The sequence below is a fragment of the Pelophylax lessonae genome, assembly GCF_965119305.1.
Source record: "Pelophylax lessonae genome assembly, chromosome: 4".
Taxonomy (NCBI): domain Eukaryota; kingdom Metazoa; phylum Chordata; class Amphibia; order Anura; family Ranidae; genus Pelophylax; species Pelophylax lessonae.
Genome location: NC_138771.1, coordinates 611,384,550 through 611,401,790, shown reverse-complemented (window position 1 = coordinate 611,401,790; position 17,241 = coordinate 611,384,550). Strand labels below are relative to the sequence as shown.

Sequence of the window (17,241 nt, the reverse complement as noted above, 5' to 3'; positions counted from 1 at the left end):
CCTTTCCAAGTTTTTGGGGTTCATCTCATACTTCTGTAGATTTGAGGGTGCTGCCTGTTCCATACTCCTCCTACTCCTCATCCAGCCTTTTAGGGGTACAAACAATAGTAATTGGGGCCTAGTGTGCTTCTGTACGTGTGAGATACATACACTTTTTTTGATCATATTTTCTATTCCGCTATTTAATCAAAAACCTTTGGGGATCAGTTAAATTGGGGGATAGTCTGTGTTGGTATGTGTGAGATCCACCTTTCCAAGTTTTTGGGGTTGATCTCATACTTCTGAAGATTTGAGGGTGCTGCCTGTTCCATACTCCTCCTACTCCTCATCCTGCCTTTAGGGGTACAAACAATAGTAATTGGGGCATAGTGTGCTTTTGTACGTGTGAGATACATACACTTTTTTTGATCATATTTCCTATTCCGCTATTCAATAAAAACGTTTGGGGATCAATTAAATTGCGGGATAGTCTGTGTTGGTACGTGTGAGATCCACCTTTCCAAGTTTTTGGGGTTCATCTCATACTTCTGAAGATTTGAGGGTGCTGCCTGTTCCATACTCCTCCTACTCCTCATTCAGCCTTTTAGGGGTACAAACAATAGTAATTGGGGCCTAGTGTGCTTCTGTACGTGTGAGATACATACACTTTTTTTGAACATATTTTCTATTCCGCTATTTAATCAAAAACCTTTGGGGATCAGTTAAATTGGGGGATAGTCTGTGTTGGTACGTGTGAGATACACCTTTCCAATTTTTTGGGCGCATCTCATACTGCCGAGGATTTGAGGATGCTTCAGTCTGCCTCCTGCCTGTTCCGAACTCCTCCTACTCCTCATCCTGCCTTTAGGGTAGAAAAAATTGTAATCGGGGCCTAGTTTGTGTTTGTAAGTGTGAGATACACCGTTTTGTAAAATTTGTCCTATTCCGCTATTCAATATACACCCTCTTTGAGTGTAAAAAATTAAATTGCGGGATAGTCTGTATCGGTACATGTGAGATACACCTTTTTAAATTTGTTTGGCGCATCTCCTTCTACCGCAGAGGATTGCAGGGCACTTCAGTTTGCCTCCTGCTCCCAACTCCTCCTACTCCTCTTCCTCATCCTGCCTTTAGGGTACAAAAAATTGTAATCGGGCCTAGTCTGTGTTTGTACGTGTGAGATACACCGTTTTTTATCCTATTCCGCTATTCAATATACACCCTTTTGGGGTAAAAAACATTAAATTGCAGCATAGTTTGCATATTTGACTGAGATACACCCGTGCGATACTGTTGTTGTTTTGTTCCGCTATTCAATAAACACCTTTCTAGGGCAAGATCTTAAAATACAGAAATACGAGGAGACCGTCAAATAGGGGCCGTGGCCTGGGTCGTGGTGCTGCTGGTAGAGCTCCTGTTGCAAGGAGAGGACGTATTTGGTAGGGCATCATACGCCTCTAGAAGTGATGAGGCCAGAACAAGTGGAGGCGATAGTAGATTGGTTTGCTGCTGACAGTGCCTCCAGTTCCTTCACATTGTCTCCCACCAGGTCTACTGCAGAAAGGTCAGAGTTGGCACCTGCAGCCGATGTCCAACCGTCTTTCACCTCACCCCCTTGCAAATCAGGCAAGCAGTCTGAGCCCCAAGCCATACAGCAGTCTCTTCTTCTTTTTGATGACTCTGTCAGCAGGGTTTCCCAGGGCCATCCACCTAGCCCTGCCCCAGAAGTGGAAGAGATTGAGTGCAGCGATGCCCAACCACTTATTTCTCAAGAAGAGTACATGCAAGGACCATCGCAGCACGTCTCCGATGATGACGAAACGCAGGTGCCAACTGCTGCGGCGTTCAGCATTGTGGAGACCAACAAGGAGGGCAGGGGTGAAAAGTGGGTGGAAGATGATGTGGAGGACGATGAGGTCCTCGACCCCACATGGAATGAACGTCATGCAGGTGACCTGAGTGGTTTGGAGGAAGAGGCGGTGGTCGCACAGAGCCAACAGCACAGCAGAAGAGGGAGCAGGGTGCAGAAGCGGAGCGGCCGTGCCCTAGACACTATGCCTGCTACTGCCCAACGCAGCAAGGGAACGAGCGCACCAAAGTCAGCTCAAAAGAGTTCTCTAGCGTGGAAGTTCTTTAGAAAATGTGCTGATGACAGGACACGAGTGGTTTGCACCCTGTGCAATCAGAGCCTGAAGCGAGGCATAAACCTTCTCAACCTGAGCACAACCTGCATGATCAGGCATCTAAGTGCAAAGCACGAGCTGCAGTGGAGTAGACACCTTCAAAACCAAGAAACGTCTCTGGCTCATCCTGCTTCCTCTTCTGCTGCAGTCTCGGCCGCTCCAGCCACATCTGTAGTGATACAGCCACCCCGCAAACAGAGGATCTGTCAGCAACACCACCACCTGGGTCACCAACCATCTCCACAATGTCCCATGGAAGCGTTCAGCTTTCCATCTCCCAAACACTTGAGAGGAAGAGGAAGTACCCCCCTACCCACCCGCGATCCCTGGCCCTGAATGCCAGCATTTCAAAATTCTTGGCCTTTGAAATGCTGTCATTCCGTCTGGTGGAGACGCACAGTTTTAAAAACCTTATGTCGGTGGCTGTCCCACAGTACGTCGTGCCCAGCCGCCACTACTTTTCCAGGCAAGCCATCCCTTCCCTGCACAACCAAGTGGGGGAAAAAATCAGGTGTGCACTGTGCAACGCCATCTGTGCCAAGGTCCACCTAACTACCGATACGTGGACCAGTAAGCACGGTCAGGGGCGTTATATCTCCCTAACGGCACACTGGGTAAATGCAGTGACGGATGGGCCTGAGGCGGATAGCAATTTGGCGCATGTCCTTCCACCACCGAGGATTGCAGGGCGCTTCAGTTTGCCTCCTGTTCCTAACTCCTCCTACTCCGCTTCCTCATCCTCTACCGCCTCCTCATCCGGACAGCGTAACACCTTCACCACCAACTTCAGCACGGCCAGGGGTAAACGACAGCAGGCAGTTTTACAACTTGCCTGTTTGGGGGACAAACCACACACCGCGCCGGAGATGTGGAGGAGCATGGAACAGCAGACAAATGAGTGGTTGCTGCCAGCGAGCCTCAAGCCCGGCCTGGTGGTGTGCGATAACGGGCGAAATCTCATAGCAGCTCTGGGCCTAGCCGGTTTGACGCACATCCCTTGCCTGGCGCATGTGCTGAATTTGGTGGTGCAGAGGTTCCTTAAAAACTACCCCGATATGTCAGAGCTGCTGCAGAAAGTGCGGGCCGTCTGTGCACACTTTCGGGGTTCTCACCCTGCTGCTGCTCGCCTGTCAGCGCTGCAGCGTAACTTCGGCCTTCCCGCTCACCGCCTCATATGTGACGTGCCCACAAGGTGGAACTCCACCTTGCACATGCTGCAAAGACTGTGCGAGCAGCAGCAGGCCATAGTGGAGTTTCAGCTGCAGCACGCACGCGAGAGTCGCTCTGCGGAACAGCACCACTTTACCACCAATAACTGGGCCTCCATGCGAGACCTGTGTGCCTTGTTGCGCTGTTTTGAGTACTCCACCAACATGGCCAGTGCCGATTACGCCGTTCTCAGCTTAACTATCCCACTTCTATACCTCCTTGAAAAAACAATTCGGGCGATGATGGAAGAGGATGTGGCACAGGATGAGGAGGAGGAGGAGGATGAAGAGGTAACATTTCCAAGGCTTTCAGGGCAGTCATTCGCAAGGGGCTCCGAGGGTGGGTTCCTGCACATACAAGCGCCAGGGACACAATTGTCCAGCAGGGGCACAGTTCTGGAGGATGAGGAGGAGGAGCTGGAGGAGGAGATGGAACCATGTTCACAGCAGGGTGGCACCCAGGCCAGCTCATGGCCATCACTGGTGCGTGGCTGGGGGGATACAGAGGACACGGACGATACATCTTCCACAGAGGACAGCCTTTCATTGCCTCTGGGCAGCCTGGCACACATGAGCGATTACATGCTGCAGTGTCTCCACAACGACCGCCGAGTTGCCCACATTCTAACTTGTGCTGATTACTGGGTGGCCACGCTGCTGGATCCCCGTTCCAAGGACAACGTACCGTCCTTAATTCACTCACTGGAGCGCGATCCCAAGATGCGCGAGTACAAGCGCACGCTGGTAGACGCGATGCTGCTGGCATTCCCACCTGACAGCGGGGCCACAGTGGAAGCACAAGGCAGAGGAGGAGGAGGAGGAGGAAGAGGTCGCCAACGCAACCAGGGCACCGCCAGCACCTCAGAAGGCAGGGTTAGCATGGCCGAAATGTGGAAAAGCTTTGTCAGCACGCCACAACAAACAGCAGCACCAGCAGATCACATGGAATGTCTTAGCAGGAGGCAGTATTTTACCAACATGGTGGAGCAGTATGTGTGCACACGCCTATATGTAGTGAATGACGGGTCTGCCCCCTTCAACTACTGGGTCTCCAAATTGAGCACATGGCCTGAGCTTTCCCTTTACGCCTTGGAGGTGCTGGCGTGCCCTGCAGCCAGTGTATTATCTGAACGGGTATTTAGCACGGCTGGGGGCGTTATAACAGACAAGCGCAGCCGCCTGTCCAGAGACAATGTGGACAAGCTCACGTTCATTAAAATGAACCAGGCATGGATCCCACGGGACTTTTCCGTACCTTGTGCAGAATAGCGATGGATACCGACCTTACCCACCCATTGTTCCATTTTTGCTCTTTCTCACTCTTTTGGGGTGTACCCTCATTTAAAATTTGTGAAAAGAAGCAGTGTTGGCTACCTCATCCTCCTCAGGGCCAAATTAACGTAGGGGCTATTGGAGCTGCAGCTCCAGGCCCCTACCTTAATATAGGCCCCGGGTTGGCCATATTCACTGTTACCGCTCTTCTGTCACTTGTAAACACAGAAGTCTGGCTTCTATGCTCGCTTCCCCAGGCAGCTCCTTCAGAACTTCCCCACACAGCACGAAGGCCGGACAAGGAGGGACAGTTGCCGATGCATGGATGTGTTTATGGGCTTCAGAGACAGCATCCCATGTTGAATTAGGCATGCATGGCTGCACCCTTCCTCCTCTGGGTGCATGCCAAGGCACGGCCCTTAAGGCCCTTCAAAATCCTCAGCACCAAGCCCATGATGCTCTTAATCCGGCCCTGGTCCTCCTCCACCGCCGCTTCCACCTACACCGCCCATAGGTGTGCGCAGCCTATTGCATTAGGGTGTGCACCCCAAAGTTTAAATACACATGCATGTGTTTGCCTACATGTACATGGCCCCGATACATTACTCTCCCTGCTGGCAAAGTGAAATAGAGCAGAGCAGGTCCGAGGGAGATCTTTCCCATCTCCTCACTGGCAAACAGAGCGATAATGCTAATGTGCCCTAGGTGATTAGGGTGTGCCCAGGCACACCCGGCACACCCTGTGCGCACGCCTATGACACTGCCACATCCACCACCACCTCAACCTCCCTCCTACTCCATATGGGCCTCGTCCTTCAGAGATGAAGAACATTGTTTTATTTTTCTGTTTTTTTTTTGTTGTTTTAAGTTATTTCCCTATCCACATTTGTTTGCAGAGCACTTGCCATGCTCTTAAATACGTTTTGCTGCCATTTGCAGCACTCTAGTCCTTTCCTTTGGTGTTTTAGAGCCATTTTAGTGCCTGAAAGTTCGGGTCCCCATTGACTTCAATGGGGTTCGGTGTCCGGGAAAAGTTCGGCAAAAGTCCGGGACACGGACTCGGACTTTTTTTTAAAGTTCGGCCGAACCCGCCGAACACGCCGAACACGGACATCCAGGTGTCCGCTCAACTCTATTCATAACTTCAAAAAAAATAAAAAATTTAATTTTTTTTTTATCAATTGTGAATGTTGATAGAAATGCCCTAAAAATGTCTACAGAAGGTAAGGTTCACGCTGCCAACTCTGGCAAGGTGTCAGTCCCTAGTGGTAATACCACAGCCCCAGTAGATTCAGCACAGATCAAAAATGTGTGGAAACACCTCTCTGAGTCTGAAATGGTGGAATATGTAAATGCTGGTTAGAGTCATATCAAAATCCTCAGAAGTCAGGCCAATAATGGGCATCTGACACTTGGGTAGAGGAAAACCCGCTGTGTGAACTCACCAATAGCTTATCTAACACCAAAGACGTCAGGAAGCGTGATCACATACTTTTAGAGTCATGGCCAATTTTACTGTATCTCTGTGAGGAACTGCACCAGAAGGCTCAGCAAAAAGCGAATTTAGTAAAGTTGCAATCTCCACTCCAAATAATAGGAAGTGAGATAAGGAACCTCCTTTAGCAGGTGAAGGAAACCTCTGTTGGGACACATCAGTTAAGAGAATGTAGCGTGAAACTGCAAAATGAAGTAGAACTGTGGCAGAAGTCTTATCAAGAAAGCTGTAATGAAAGCAACCATTTGAAAGAGAAATGTAATGATTAATGCAATAAGTAGGAAGTTTTGAGCAAGGAAAAATATTTTCTAGCGAAAGTTGCTGAGTAACCAGCAGTGAAAAAAAAAATTGCAGAGTAACCAGCAGTGGAAAATGTAAAAATAAAAAAGAAGTGTAACAGTTCAAGTCAGGACAGGAACTGATCAGTAAACAAATAGGAGAGTTCCATAAGGTCATGGTGTTTATGTATAAGGGTAATGCTTATCAGTACTGCATTAAATAAATGAAGTAATTAAATAGACCCAGATATGACTCCCAGTCTGATGGTCATGACCCAGACAAAGGGGGGGGGGAGTCAGGCAGAGAGTCCATGTCCTACCCCAGGCATCTTCTAAAAATAGGAGGGCAGAAATTGGGCAGCCATGCATAAATAGGTATGAGTCATATCAGGTCACTGCTAAAAGACGAGCACCCCTAAAAAGATACCGGACGCCTCCAGAATTATAAAGTTTAAAAAGAGTACTGTCCCAATTTTTGTTAAGAAAGGGTCCTTAGACATTACTGATCATCTTGGGGCCTATGAAAACACCTTTTCCTTGTTCAGCCTGTAGGATGTCATTTAAATTCAGGCCCATACAAAACCTTACGCTGCTAGAGCTGCTATCTATAATCTAAAAATGTACACAGCACGAAAGCCCCACTCAATTTTTGGCTGTACTCAAAAGTGCCTATAACCCTTCAATGAAGGAGCCTAAGTACAACAACACAGAATTTAAATCCCTGTGCTTTGAGGCATTGCCTACGTACATAATAAAAAGTTTGGCAAGGGACTACCAGTTGGGGTGTTCACTGGAATAGTTGGTGAAAAAGAGCGACGATTTGTACTCCATCCAATAGACCAGTGAATACAAATAAAGGCATGAGCCTGTCACCAAAATTGTGTCAAACGCATTTTTCTTCTCAACCCTCACACTAAAAAAAAAAAAAAAAAAAGGAGCAAGATTTATACCGGATACCTCAAGGAGGACACCGGACATCCCACCAATTAGGAGGGGGGAACAGAGGTCACTTCAGGATTTCCCTCCAAGGGGACAGGGCCCAAGGTTTAAAAGAATCTACAGGGAGCATCCCCAAAGAGCCCAATATACCCTTGAGGATGGAAACCCTCGTTATGTCCAATATCCTCAACAAGGGGGACACCCAGAAATAATTAGGGATTTGCCCCATCTTAGGGCTCCCCAAAATCCTTGGGAAAATCGAGAGACATTAAGGCCCAGATCCCACGCCAGAACCATTTAAGTGGTTCTGATGGGGATCTATCCAATCTGTCTGAACCCGAGAAACATAGGCAGAGCAAGAGGCGGAGCCAACAATCCAATTCTGAAGAGGTTTTCAGCAGAGTAGATGCCAAGTTGGATCATACGATCTCTTGGTTCACTCAGGGCACTGCAGCCCAGAACCAAAATAATTCCTCTTTAGGAACAAATCCTGTGGCCAGCCAAGGGCCACGAAATCCATTTTATGCCCAAGTGGTCAGGAATCAGAGGGATACACTGAATGAAGGCATAGGAGACAGAGGTTCTAACACCATTTTATCCCCAGGTCACAGTATTGAGGATCCTGAAATCCCTGCCAGGGGATCTTGGTTGTTAGATACTAACTACCCTCCTATTTTTCAGTGGTCACTTCATCCCTCTGACTCAAACAGGTCGCTCAAAGCGGGCATATTTAAAAAAAAGAAATCACCAGTGACGGTGATACCAAGGAGGATCAAACCCTAATGACGTAATGAAGTCAAGAGGTTAAAGGTTGTATACGGTAACCAAGAAGGAATCCTCAATGTCAGGTAGTTTTACTGCATACAATAAATTGAATTGATGCCCCATAGGGGGAGATATTATATTTTTCCTCCTAAGTAGTAGGTCAATTCTAAACAAAATATTGTATCATTGTACAATTGTTCAATGTGTGGTATCCATGGCGATTAATACACCCCCATGTTAATGAGCCCCAGAAGTCAGTCGCCCCTAGGAAAGGTCGCTTATATAGTTTCACCTTCCATGGTGGTTAGATAAATCTGATCCCACAGTGGACTAAAGGAGGACTCTGAGAAAGCTTAGGATACCAACCTCACATTGAAATTTCAATTGATAAGAATATATATTCATACTGTATATTTCATCCAATAGAGGGAGATTAACCTTCCATGCCAGGTCGTTGATTGGTACAGACGATGATGTATACCATAAAACGCGGCAATCGGATGGGTCATCTTACTCCTTGGAGTCCAGCTCAGGACGGAACCCCTCATTGAATCCGGTCCTTCTTCAGGAATCATGCTGCAAGACGCCCTAGGATTCTTGTTGACGGAGGAAGATTTACTTTAAGAGATCTTTATGAATTTGATCCAAGGATATCCATTGAGAGGAATCGCACTACCTCCAGTTTTCAATTGAAGGAGATGTGAGAATGGTGCATTGCATATGTGAGCCAAACTCAGTCTAGAAGTATGACACTCTAGACCATGCTGAGACATTCATTGTTCAATCCACGTTCAAAGATATTTCTCGGATTCCTGATTGACAACATTGTTTTATTGCGTTTTGAATGGTAGTTGCCAATACCATCGCAGTAGTTAATCTCTATATCTATCAAAACTTTGCAAGCTGAAGTTGGAGATTTCAAGGAAAATCTGAGTTTCTTTACTAGGAGATAGAAATTCAAAAGACTAACAAGGAACAGTTGTGACATAGCTAACAATAGCAAAGTCACTACGAACTGACACTTGGAACTGCTTTTTCATTTCACCGCCTTGCTTGAAAGTTATGATGAACAATCCCCAATATGAACTACTCTCTTATACAAAGAGGACAAGACATTTTTTCTTTTCTTTCTCCTATCTCCTAAGCTTCTTCCCAGATATTTCTAAGGCTGTTCACCTGAATACTGGGAAGAAGGGGGGGGATATGTCAGAATTATTGGGGGATATTAAATAAAAGAAATATGGAGATATTGGTTTACATAGAAATGTTGAGCAGTGGCATCCATTTTGTTAAAGGTTGTTAAAAGTTCAAATCTCCTTCTAAGAAAAGTGTCTATGCAGGAGATTCTTAAACAGGTTTACCCAAACATGCTGTGTTGACCTAAGGTAATAAATAAATAGTCTGTTTAACTTTCTTTAGATAAAGTCTAACTCACACTATACCAAGGTAATCTTATCTGTGTGTGTGGGACCATAAAACACAAGTCAGTATTTTCTGTGTATAGACCCATTTAAAAATAAGATTTACAGATACATTATAATTCTATATAAAAGAATATTAACAATCAAATATATATATATATATGAATAACATACATAGATATGTAGAAAACCGTTATATATTAAAGTTGATTCATATTCTTGCTAAAGAAAAGTTTTAACTGATATTGATGACTCATCTCTGTATGTCAAGAAAGACTTCATGTTAATCCTTTGTAAGTAGCATCATAAAACTTTTCTGTCCTTGCCAAAAGAGTCTAGAAGGTCTGAGATTGCAGGCTCTTTGTCAATATAAGGTTCAAAGTTTATTTGTAGGTAAATAATGCTGTAATACTGAATTAAGGAGCAAGACAATACTGCCATCTCTGGTGACTGACTGCTACTAAGTGAAGTCTTTGGTTTAGAGACAGTCATTTCCAATATATATATATAAATATATATTAATAATAGATTCTTTTTAAATGGTGTTATCAGATTCAATCATTATTTAGATACATGGTGGATATTAAATGGACATGTAATAGAGGACAGTATAGATACATTTTATGTTGTTTTTATGATAGTCTTAAATGGAGAAATCGTCATTTCATTTTAATATACTGGTCAACCAAGAGGTGTCACCCAATGACCTCACCAGTTAATGAATAAGTTGTCCCAACCAATGGGGATAATGTTACTCCCTCTGGGTTTAACTTATGGTAATTTTACTAGTCCTTTGTTCAATACCATATAAAAAGGGAAACCCAGATGTGAGAGAGACAGACATTGCACAACATACATTACACATACAACACACACGCTACTACAGCCATGCATATACTCATCTACACATACTCCATTATGCTCCATCATGTATCTGAAACTTGGAAAGGACGCCAAACGAAGCTCCTCCCTACCTGGCCACCATCTTGGGAAGGCAGCCATCTTAAGGACTCTGGTAACGACCATTCTAAGCTAGCAGCCATTTTAAATATGATAAATATGCCTTGCTGTTTATTTGATTAATATTCAATATCGTTTATGCACTTCCTTAAATGTTTTACATTTCATGCTAAAGGGTAACGAGATTACAGTCCCAGCCGTATTGACCATATGTAGATTTATCTCTAAGAGCTGATTTTTGCTTTTTATACATTTTTATTAATATCAGATTTAGCGCATATTGGCGTATTAGTCTCACGTTTTGCATGGCCTATTCTCACTCCATCTGCAGTGGAGTGACTGACGGACTTCACAATTCGCAGACAATTGTGGTCTGATTATATAAAACATTTAAATATGGTTTCTACTACATCTGGGGAAAACGTAATCTTGCTTTATTTTTACTTTCATTATTGAGCAACAAATCACATTGCATTCATTGTTTGAAGTTTGTATTTTATGTAAGGTTATCTTTTTGTGTCATCTCAAGTCTGATCATTTATTGTGAATACATGTCTTGTGAATAAATATTCTTATATATTCCATACTGTAGACTGTTTTCACTAAGATTGGTATATGCTTTTAAAAAGAAATTAATCGATAAAAAGAATTCGCTACATATTTATTTGTGGAAATAAGTTGAGATTCTCCTACCTCACAGATCTTTGCTTATTGACATAAATAGACACTGTTATATTCAGAGCAGTATAAATATTCTGACAGCCGCCCAATGCGCATGCTCACAGCTGTGGCCGCGTCATTCATCAGCTGTTGGAGCACGTCCCGCTGCGCGTGCCCGATCTCGGCTCCAGGGATTAAAGCGGTGATATACTCCAGGGTTTAAAGCGCCGATATAGTATTATTGTTGGATCCGCTGTTTAGAGATCGGCGCAGCATTGTAAATGGATGTATTGTTGGACCCGCCACTTATTGCTTTGTAAATGGATGTATTGTTGGACCCGCCGCTTATTGCTTTGTAAATGGATGTATTGTTGGACCCGCCGCTTATTGTTGTACCTCGATCACCTCGATCGCTGCTTTAACAGTTCCCTGGACCCGCAGGCAATGTCAGAGATAACGTCATGCAGCCGCATGCGCACTGGGAAGCTGCTGGTAGCGTCTCAGCTGTTGAATGACGTACCCTGACAGGAAGTGACAAGGGTATGGAATTTTTATGGTTAGGGTTTTTTCACGGAACACCGGAACTCCGCTTTAAGGAGATTCACCCTCTCTATTTGTTCTGTTTACCATTATCATTGAAAGTGAAAGTAAAAGAACATCCCAAATTTTGGGTTGTCCCCAGAAAAGTAATAGAGGGGAAATCTTCCAATGGGGACACTAATTCTGGTGACTTGGGGGCCCACAAGGAATTCCCTTAATTTGCAGGGATTTCTGCTCACTTCCCGTTTGACTATGACACAGGAAGTGAAGGGCAATCTCTGCAATAGGACACAGATGGCAGAAAGAAATCTGACGGGGTTATAACTCTCCCTTACTCTATCCAAAAAGAAAAATGGAAGTTTTGCCTATAGTTCTACTTTAGAAGTTATAAAGAATAAAAATAATTCAATTCCACACTACCTTTAAAGTTTGATCTTTAAGATTGACAACAATAGCTCGAAGCTCTACTTCTTCATTTTGTGATACAGAATACGGCAGTTTCAGCTCAATAAAAAAAGATTTCATAGTGGAAATTTCATATGGCTCAGCCACACAAATACCTGCAGATAGGACAGAGAAGATAACTTAAATAATATACAGTGTTAATCAGGAACTACAAACATCCTAAACACTAAAGTGGTTCTAAAGGCTTTCTACCTTCATGCATTCTAGTGAAAAACCTTCCTAAATCACACCTATCCTACATGAGAAAACACCATTCCTATCTTAAATCACACCCATCCTACATGAGGAAACACATTCCCTTCCTAAATCACACCTATCCTTCATGATGAAAACCCTTCCCATCCTAAATCACACCCATCCTTCGTGACAAAACACCTTTCCATCCTAAATCACATCCATCTTACATAAGAAAATAATATCCATATCCTAAATTACACACATCCTACATGTGGAAACCTCATCCCATCCTAAATCACACCCATCCTACATGAGGAAACACTTTCCCATCCAATATCACATCCAATATCCCATCCATCCTACTTGAGGAAACACCATTCCCATCCTAAATCACACCCATCCTACATAAGAAAATAACATCTCTATACTAAATCACACTCATCCAACATGAGGAAACACCATTCCCATCCTAAATCACACCCATCCTACATAAGAAAATAATATCTCTATACTAAATCATGCTCATCCAACATGAGGAAACACCTTCCCATCCTAAATCACTTTCATGTTACATGAGGAAACATGTTCCCATCATAAATCACATCCATCCTGCATGAGGAAATAATATCTCTCTCCTAAATCACACTCATCCTACATGAGAAAACACCTTCACATCCTAAATTACATCCATTCTACATAAGAAAATAATATCTCTATCCTAAATCACACACATCCTATATGAGGAAACACCATCCCATTCTAAATTACACCCATCCTACATGAGGAAATACCATCCCATTCTAAAGCACACCCATCTTACATGAAGAAACACCATTCCCATCCTAAATCATACCCATCCTACATAGGGAAATAATATTCCTATCCTAAATCACATTATTCTTACATAGGAAAACCTGTCCTATATCATCTCCATCCTAAATGAAGAAATACCCTACCTTATCCTAATTCACACCCATCCTACATGAGGAAACCCCACTGCATCCTAAATCACACCAGCTAGAAGTTTTGTTTTTATTTAAGCAGCAGGTTGAATGATAAAAAAAAAAAAAAAAACGGACAGGTCACTGCATCAACACAAGCGATGTTGATGCAGCGTGCTCTCCCGCTGCATTAATGTATTCAGACAGGGGGACTTCGAGCCATTGGCTGTGAGTGCTGATTGGAAGCCGGTTGGGAGAACAGACAGCTGTACACATGGGCTGAAAGTTCGCTGGCTCCTTAACTGGCTGATTTCTGTCCCATGTGGATTGGGCTTTGCATGAGGAAACACCATTCCCATCCTAATTCATACCCATCATACATGAGGAAACACCATTCCCATCCTAATTCACACCCATCCTACATGAGGAAACACCATTCCCATTCTAATTCACACCCATCCTACATGAGAAAACACCATTCCAATCCTAATTCATACCCATCCTACATGAGAAAACACTATTCCAATCCTAATTCACACCCATCCTACACGAGGAAACACCATTCCCATCCTAATTCACACCCATCCTACATGAGGAAACACCACCCGTCCTAATTCACACCCATCCTACATGAGGAAACACCATTCCAATGATAATTCACACCCATCCTACATGAGGAAACACCATTCCATTCCTAATTCACACCCATCCTACATGAGGAAACACCATTCCAATCCTAATTCACACCCATCCTACATGAGGAAACACCATTCCAATCCTAATTCACACCCATCCTACATAAGGAAACACCATTCTAATCCTAATTCATACACATCCTACAAGAGAAAACACTATTCCAATCCTAATTCACACCCATCCTACATGAGGAAACACCATTCCCATCCTAATTCACACCCATCTTACATGAGGAAACACCACCCGTCCTAATTCACACCCATCCTACATGAGGAAACACCATTCCAATCCTAATTCACACCCAACCTACATGAGGAAACACCATTCCAATCCTAATTCACACCCATCCTACATGAGAAAACACCATTCCAATGATAATTCACACCCATCCTACATGAGGAAACACCATTCCAATCCTAATTCACACCCATCCTACATGAGGAAACACCATTCCAATCCTAATTCACACCCATCCTACATGAGGAAACACCATTCCAATCCTAATTCATACACATCCTACATGAGAAAGCACAATTCCAATCCTAATTCATACCCATCATACAAGAGAAAACACCATTCCAATCCTAATTCACACCCATCCTACATGACAAAACACCATTCCAATCCTAATTCATACCCATCCTACATGAGAAAACACCATTCCAATCCTAATTCACACCCATCCTACATGAGGAAACACCATTCCAATCCTAATTCACACCCATCCTACATGAGGAAACACCATTCCAATCCTAATTCACACCCATTATACATGAGGAAACACCACTCGTCCTAATTCACACCCATCCTACATGAGGAAACACTATTCCCATCCTAATTCATACCCATCCTACATGAGGAAACACCATTCCAATCCTAATTCACACCCATCCTACATGAGGAGACACCATTCCCATCCTAATTCACACCCATCCTACATGAGGAAACACCATTCCCATCCTAATTCATACCCATCCTACATGAGGAAACACCATTCCAATCCTAATTCACACCCATCCTACATGAGGAAACACCATTCCCATCCTAATTCATACCCATCCTACATGAGGAAACACCATTCCAATCCTAATTCACACCCATCCTACATGAGGAAACACCATTCCAATCTTAATTCACACCCATCCTACATGAGGAAACACCATTCCAATCCTAATTCACACCCATCCTACATGAGGAAACACCATCCCATGCACTGTAAGTTGATACAAATGTCCCCTTACCTATTCACTATGCATAGATAAAAATAAACAACGTTTGAAATACAAATATAGAGTATATGAAATAAAAACATTTTCAGCATTATTTTTAAGGAATGTATTTCAGAAAACCTGTGGTAGTGCTAATACGTCTTTTTTCTGATATATAAAGACTTACCTTTTTCAGACAAGCTCACAGCCAAAACCTCCCATGTAGTGATTGTATCTTTAAGGTAAACTCTGAGCAATTTAGATGAAATCCTGTTTTAGAAGTAAAACTTGATTAGGAAATTACTTTTTGAAACTCTCTTTTTATTATTTATTTTTATTATATTATTATTTATAAGTGTTTTTCTCCCATACAAATAGGAAATATAACATATTGCCTTTTAAAATTTTGGCACATCCTAATGTACCACTTTTCTTATGTAGCACTACCCCTGTAGGGGCCGCTCATGTCTGGGTCCCCATTGCTGCACAGCTAGTCACGCAACATTTTCTTCATTCACTCAAACGCAAAAAAAAAAAACACTCCTTGGCTTGTTTTTTTTTTTTTTTTTTTTTAAGGGGATGATATCTTGGATGGGGTAGGGAAGTATAGGATGCCCAATTTAAAATAGCCCAGAACACAGAAAAGGGACAACTTCCTCCCTATTTACAAAGACTCTTCTTCCTTCCTCCTGCACAAACATGGTTCACTATGTACAGCACCTGCTGATCACTCCGGATGGAATTAACAGTCTCTTAGTTAATTCAGCAACAGCCCATCACAGGCTAGGAACCTCCCGTCACTTTCTGAATAATGTAGCATATGCAGAGTTAAGAGCATCTCCTTCTGCTTCCCCGTAGACACTGAGCCCAGTTCTACCACTGCACACAATACCAGCCCGCCTGGCTGCTACCAGTCTACCTGGCTGCTTGTTTCCCCCAGGCCTCCTGACTGGCACACATACATGGAGATTCCCCAGGGCAAGATTGATGAAGACTTGGCACACTGCGGTCTTCAAGAGAGCACTGTTACAGTTGACAGTCTCTCTGCTTGAATTGTCCCTGCACCGTGCTGATCTGCTCACTGTCTCTGCTTGCTCCTTCTGCTGCCTCTCCTGCTTGATTCCCTACAACTGCCTCCTGTGGTGGAATCCTTCCAGGTCAGCCTCCTGAGCTCTAGCTTGAGGTAAAACCCCTCCATGGCAGGGATCCCTCAAGGGCCACAGACAGTCTCCCCTCAGCACTGCTTCTCCATCTTCCACCGAATTCTCCCGCTGTCATGGCCCATTCCTATTTATAGGCTTTTCATTCCCCTCCTGGGGATTGGCTGAGAGCCCACAAATGTTTAAGGAAGCCCCTCCTAGCATCGGCCCTCTATCTTCCAGAATGTTCAACATTTTAGAAACAGGGGGAGACACCAGAGAGCTGCCAGGATGAGTCATGCATCCCTGGCATCTAATAACCCTGACTCAGATTCAGTGACTCAGGTTTATCCCTTATACTTTTATGTACTCTCACTACTAGTAGCACACACTAAAGGGTGCTACACTTATTTACTTCATTTTGGCTTGTTAACTATGCCAGTGAAAGCATTTTTATTATCCCCAATAGTGTTATAAGCCCCGCCCAGTTCACCTCTGTGAACTGCAGAACATGGTCCCTTGTGTTAGGAAGATGAACATAAGGTGTTCTGTAGTCCTAACAAACTTCTATAATGGGATACGACTATGGAAGCTGTAAAAGACCAATACCCCATTCATGCCATCCTAATGCTACTATCACTGATGTGCAACCTGCTGACTCAGGACAAGCACTGCATGTTTGCTCCCGGTCAGTAAAACGTACTGTGTGTGTATATATATATATATATATATATATATTATATATATATATATATATATATATATATATATATATATATATATGAAAAACATTCTCAACTGGTAGTGGCTTGCACAAGAAAGGGACATCCAGGAATAGTCCAAGCAGATTTGTTCACACTTTTTCTACTCAATGCACTATATTTTCAGAGGAGCAGTGTTGTCATCCTAGAACAG

At 43.6% G+C, this 17,241-nt stretch overlaps 2 protein-coding genes across 2 annotated transcripts in view; both read right to left on the bottom strand.

Moving 5' to 3' along the window:
- Positions 1–17,241, bottom strand: part of LOC309553574 (A.superbus venom factor 1-like) — a 1,719,715-nt gene that overhangs the window by 1,124,249 nt on the left and 578,225 nt on the right. The window lies entirely within an intron of this gene.
- LOC309553584 (A.superbus venom factor 2-like) overlaps positions 1–17,241 on the bottom strand; it is a 453,522-nt gene that overhangs the window by 117,284 nt on the left and 318,997 nt on the right. The window contains exons 18-19 of the mRNA XM_082254860.1: positions 15,375–15,457; positions 12,121–12,260 (exon numbers count right to left, since the gene is read on the bottom strand). Of these exons, the coding sequence (XP_082110986.1) occupies positions 12,121–12,260; positions 15,375–15,457 (223 nt within the window). The remainder of the gene's footprint in view (positions 1–12,120; positions 12,261–15,374; positions 15,458–17,241) is intronic.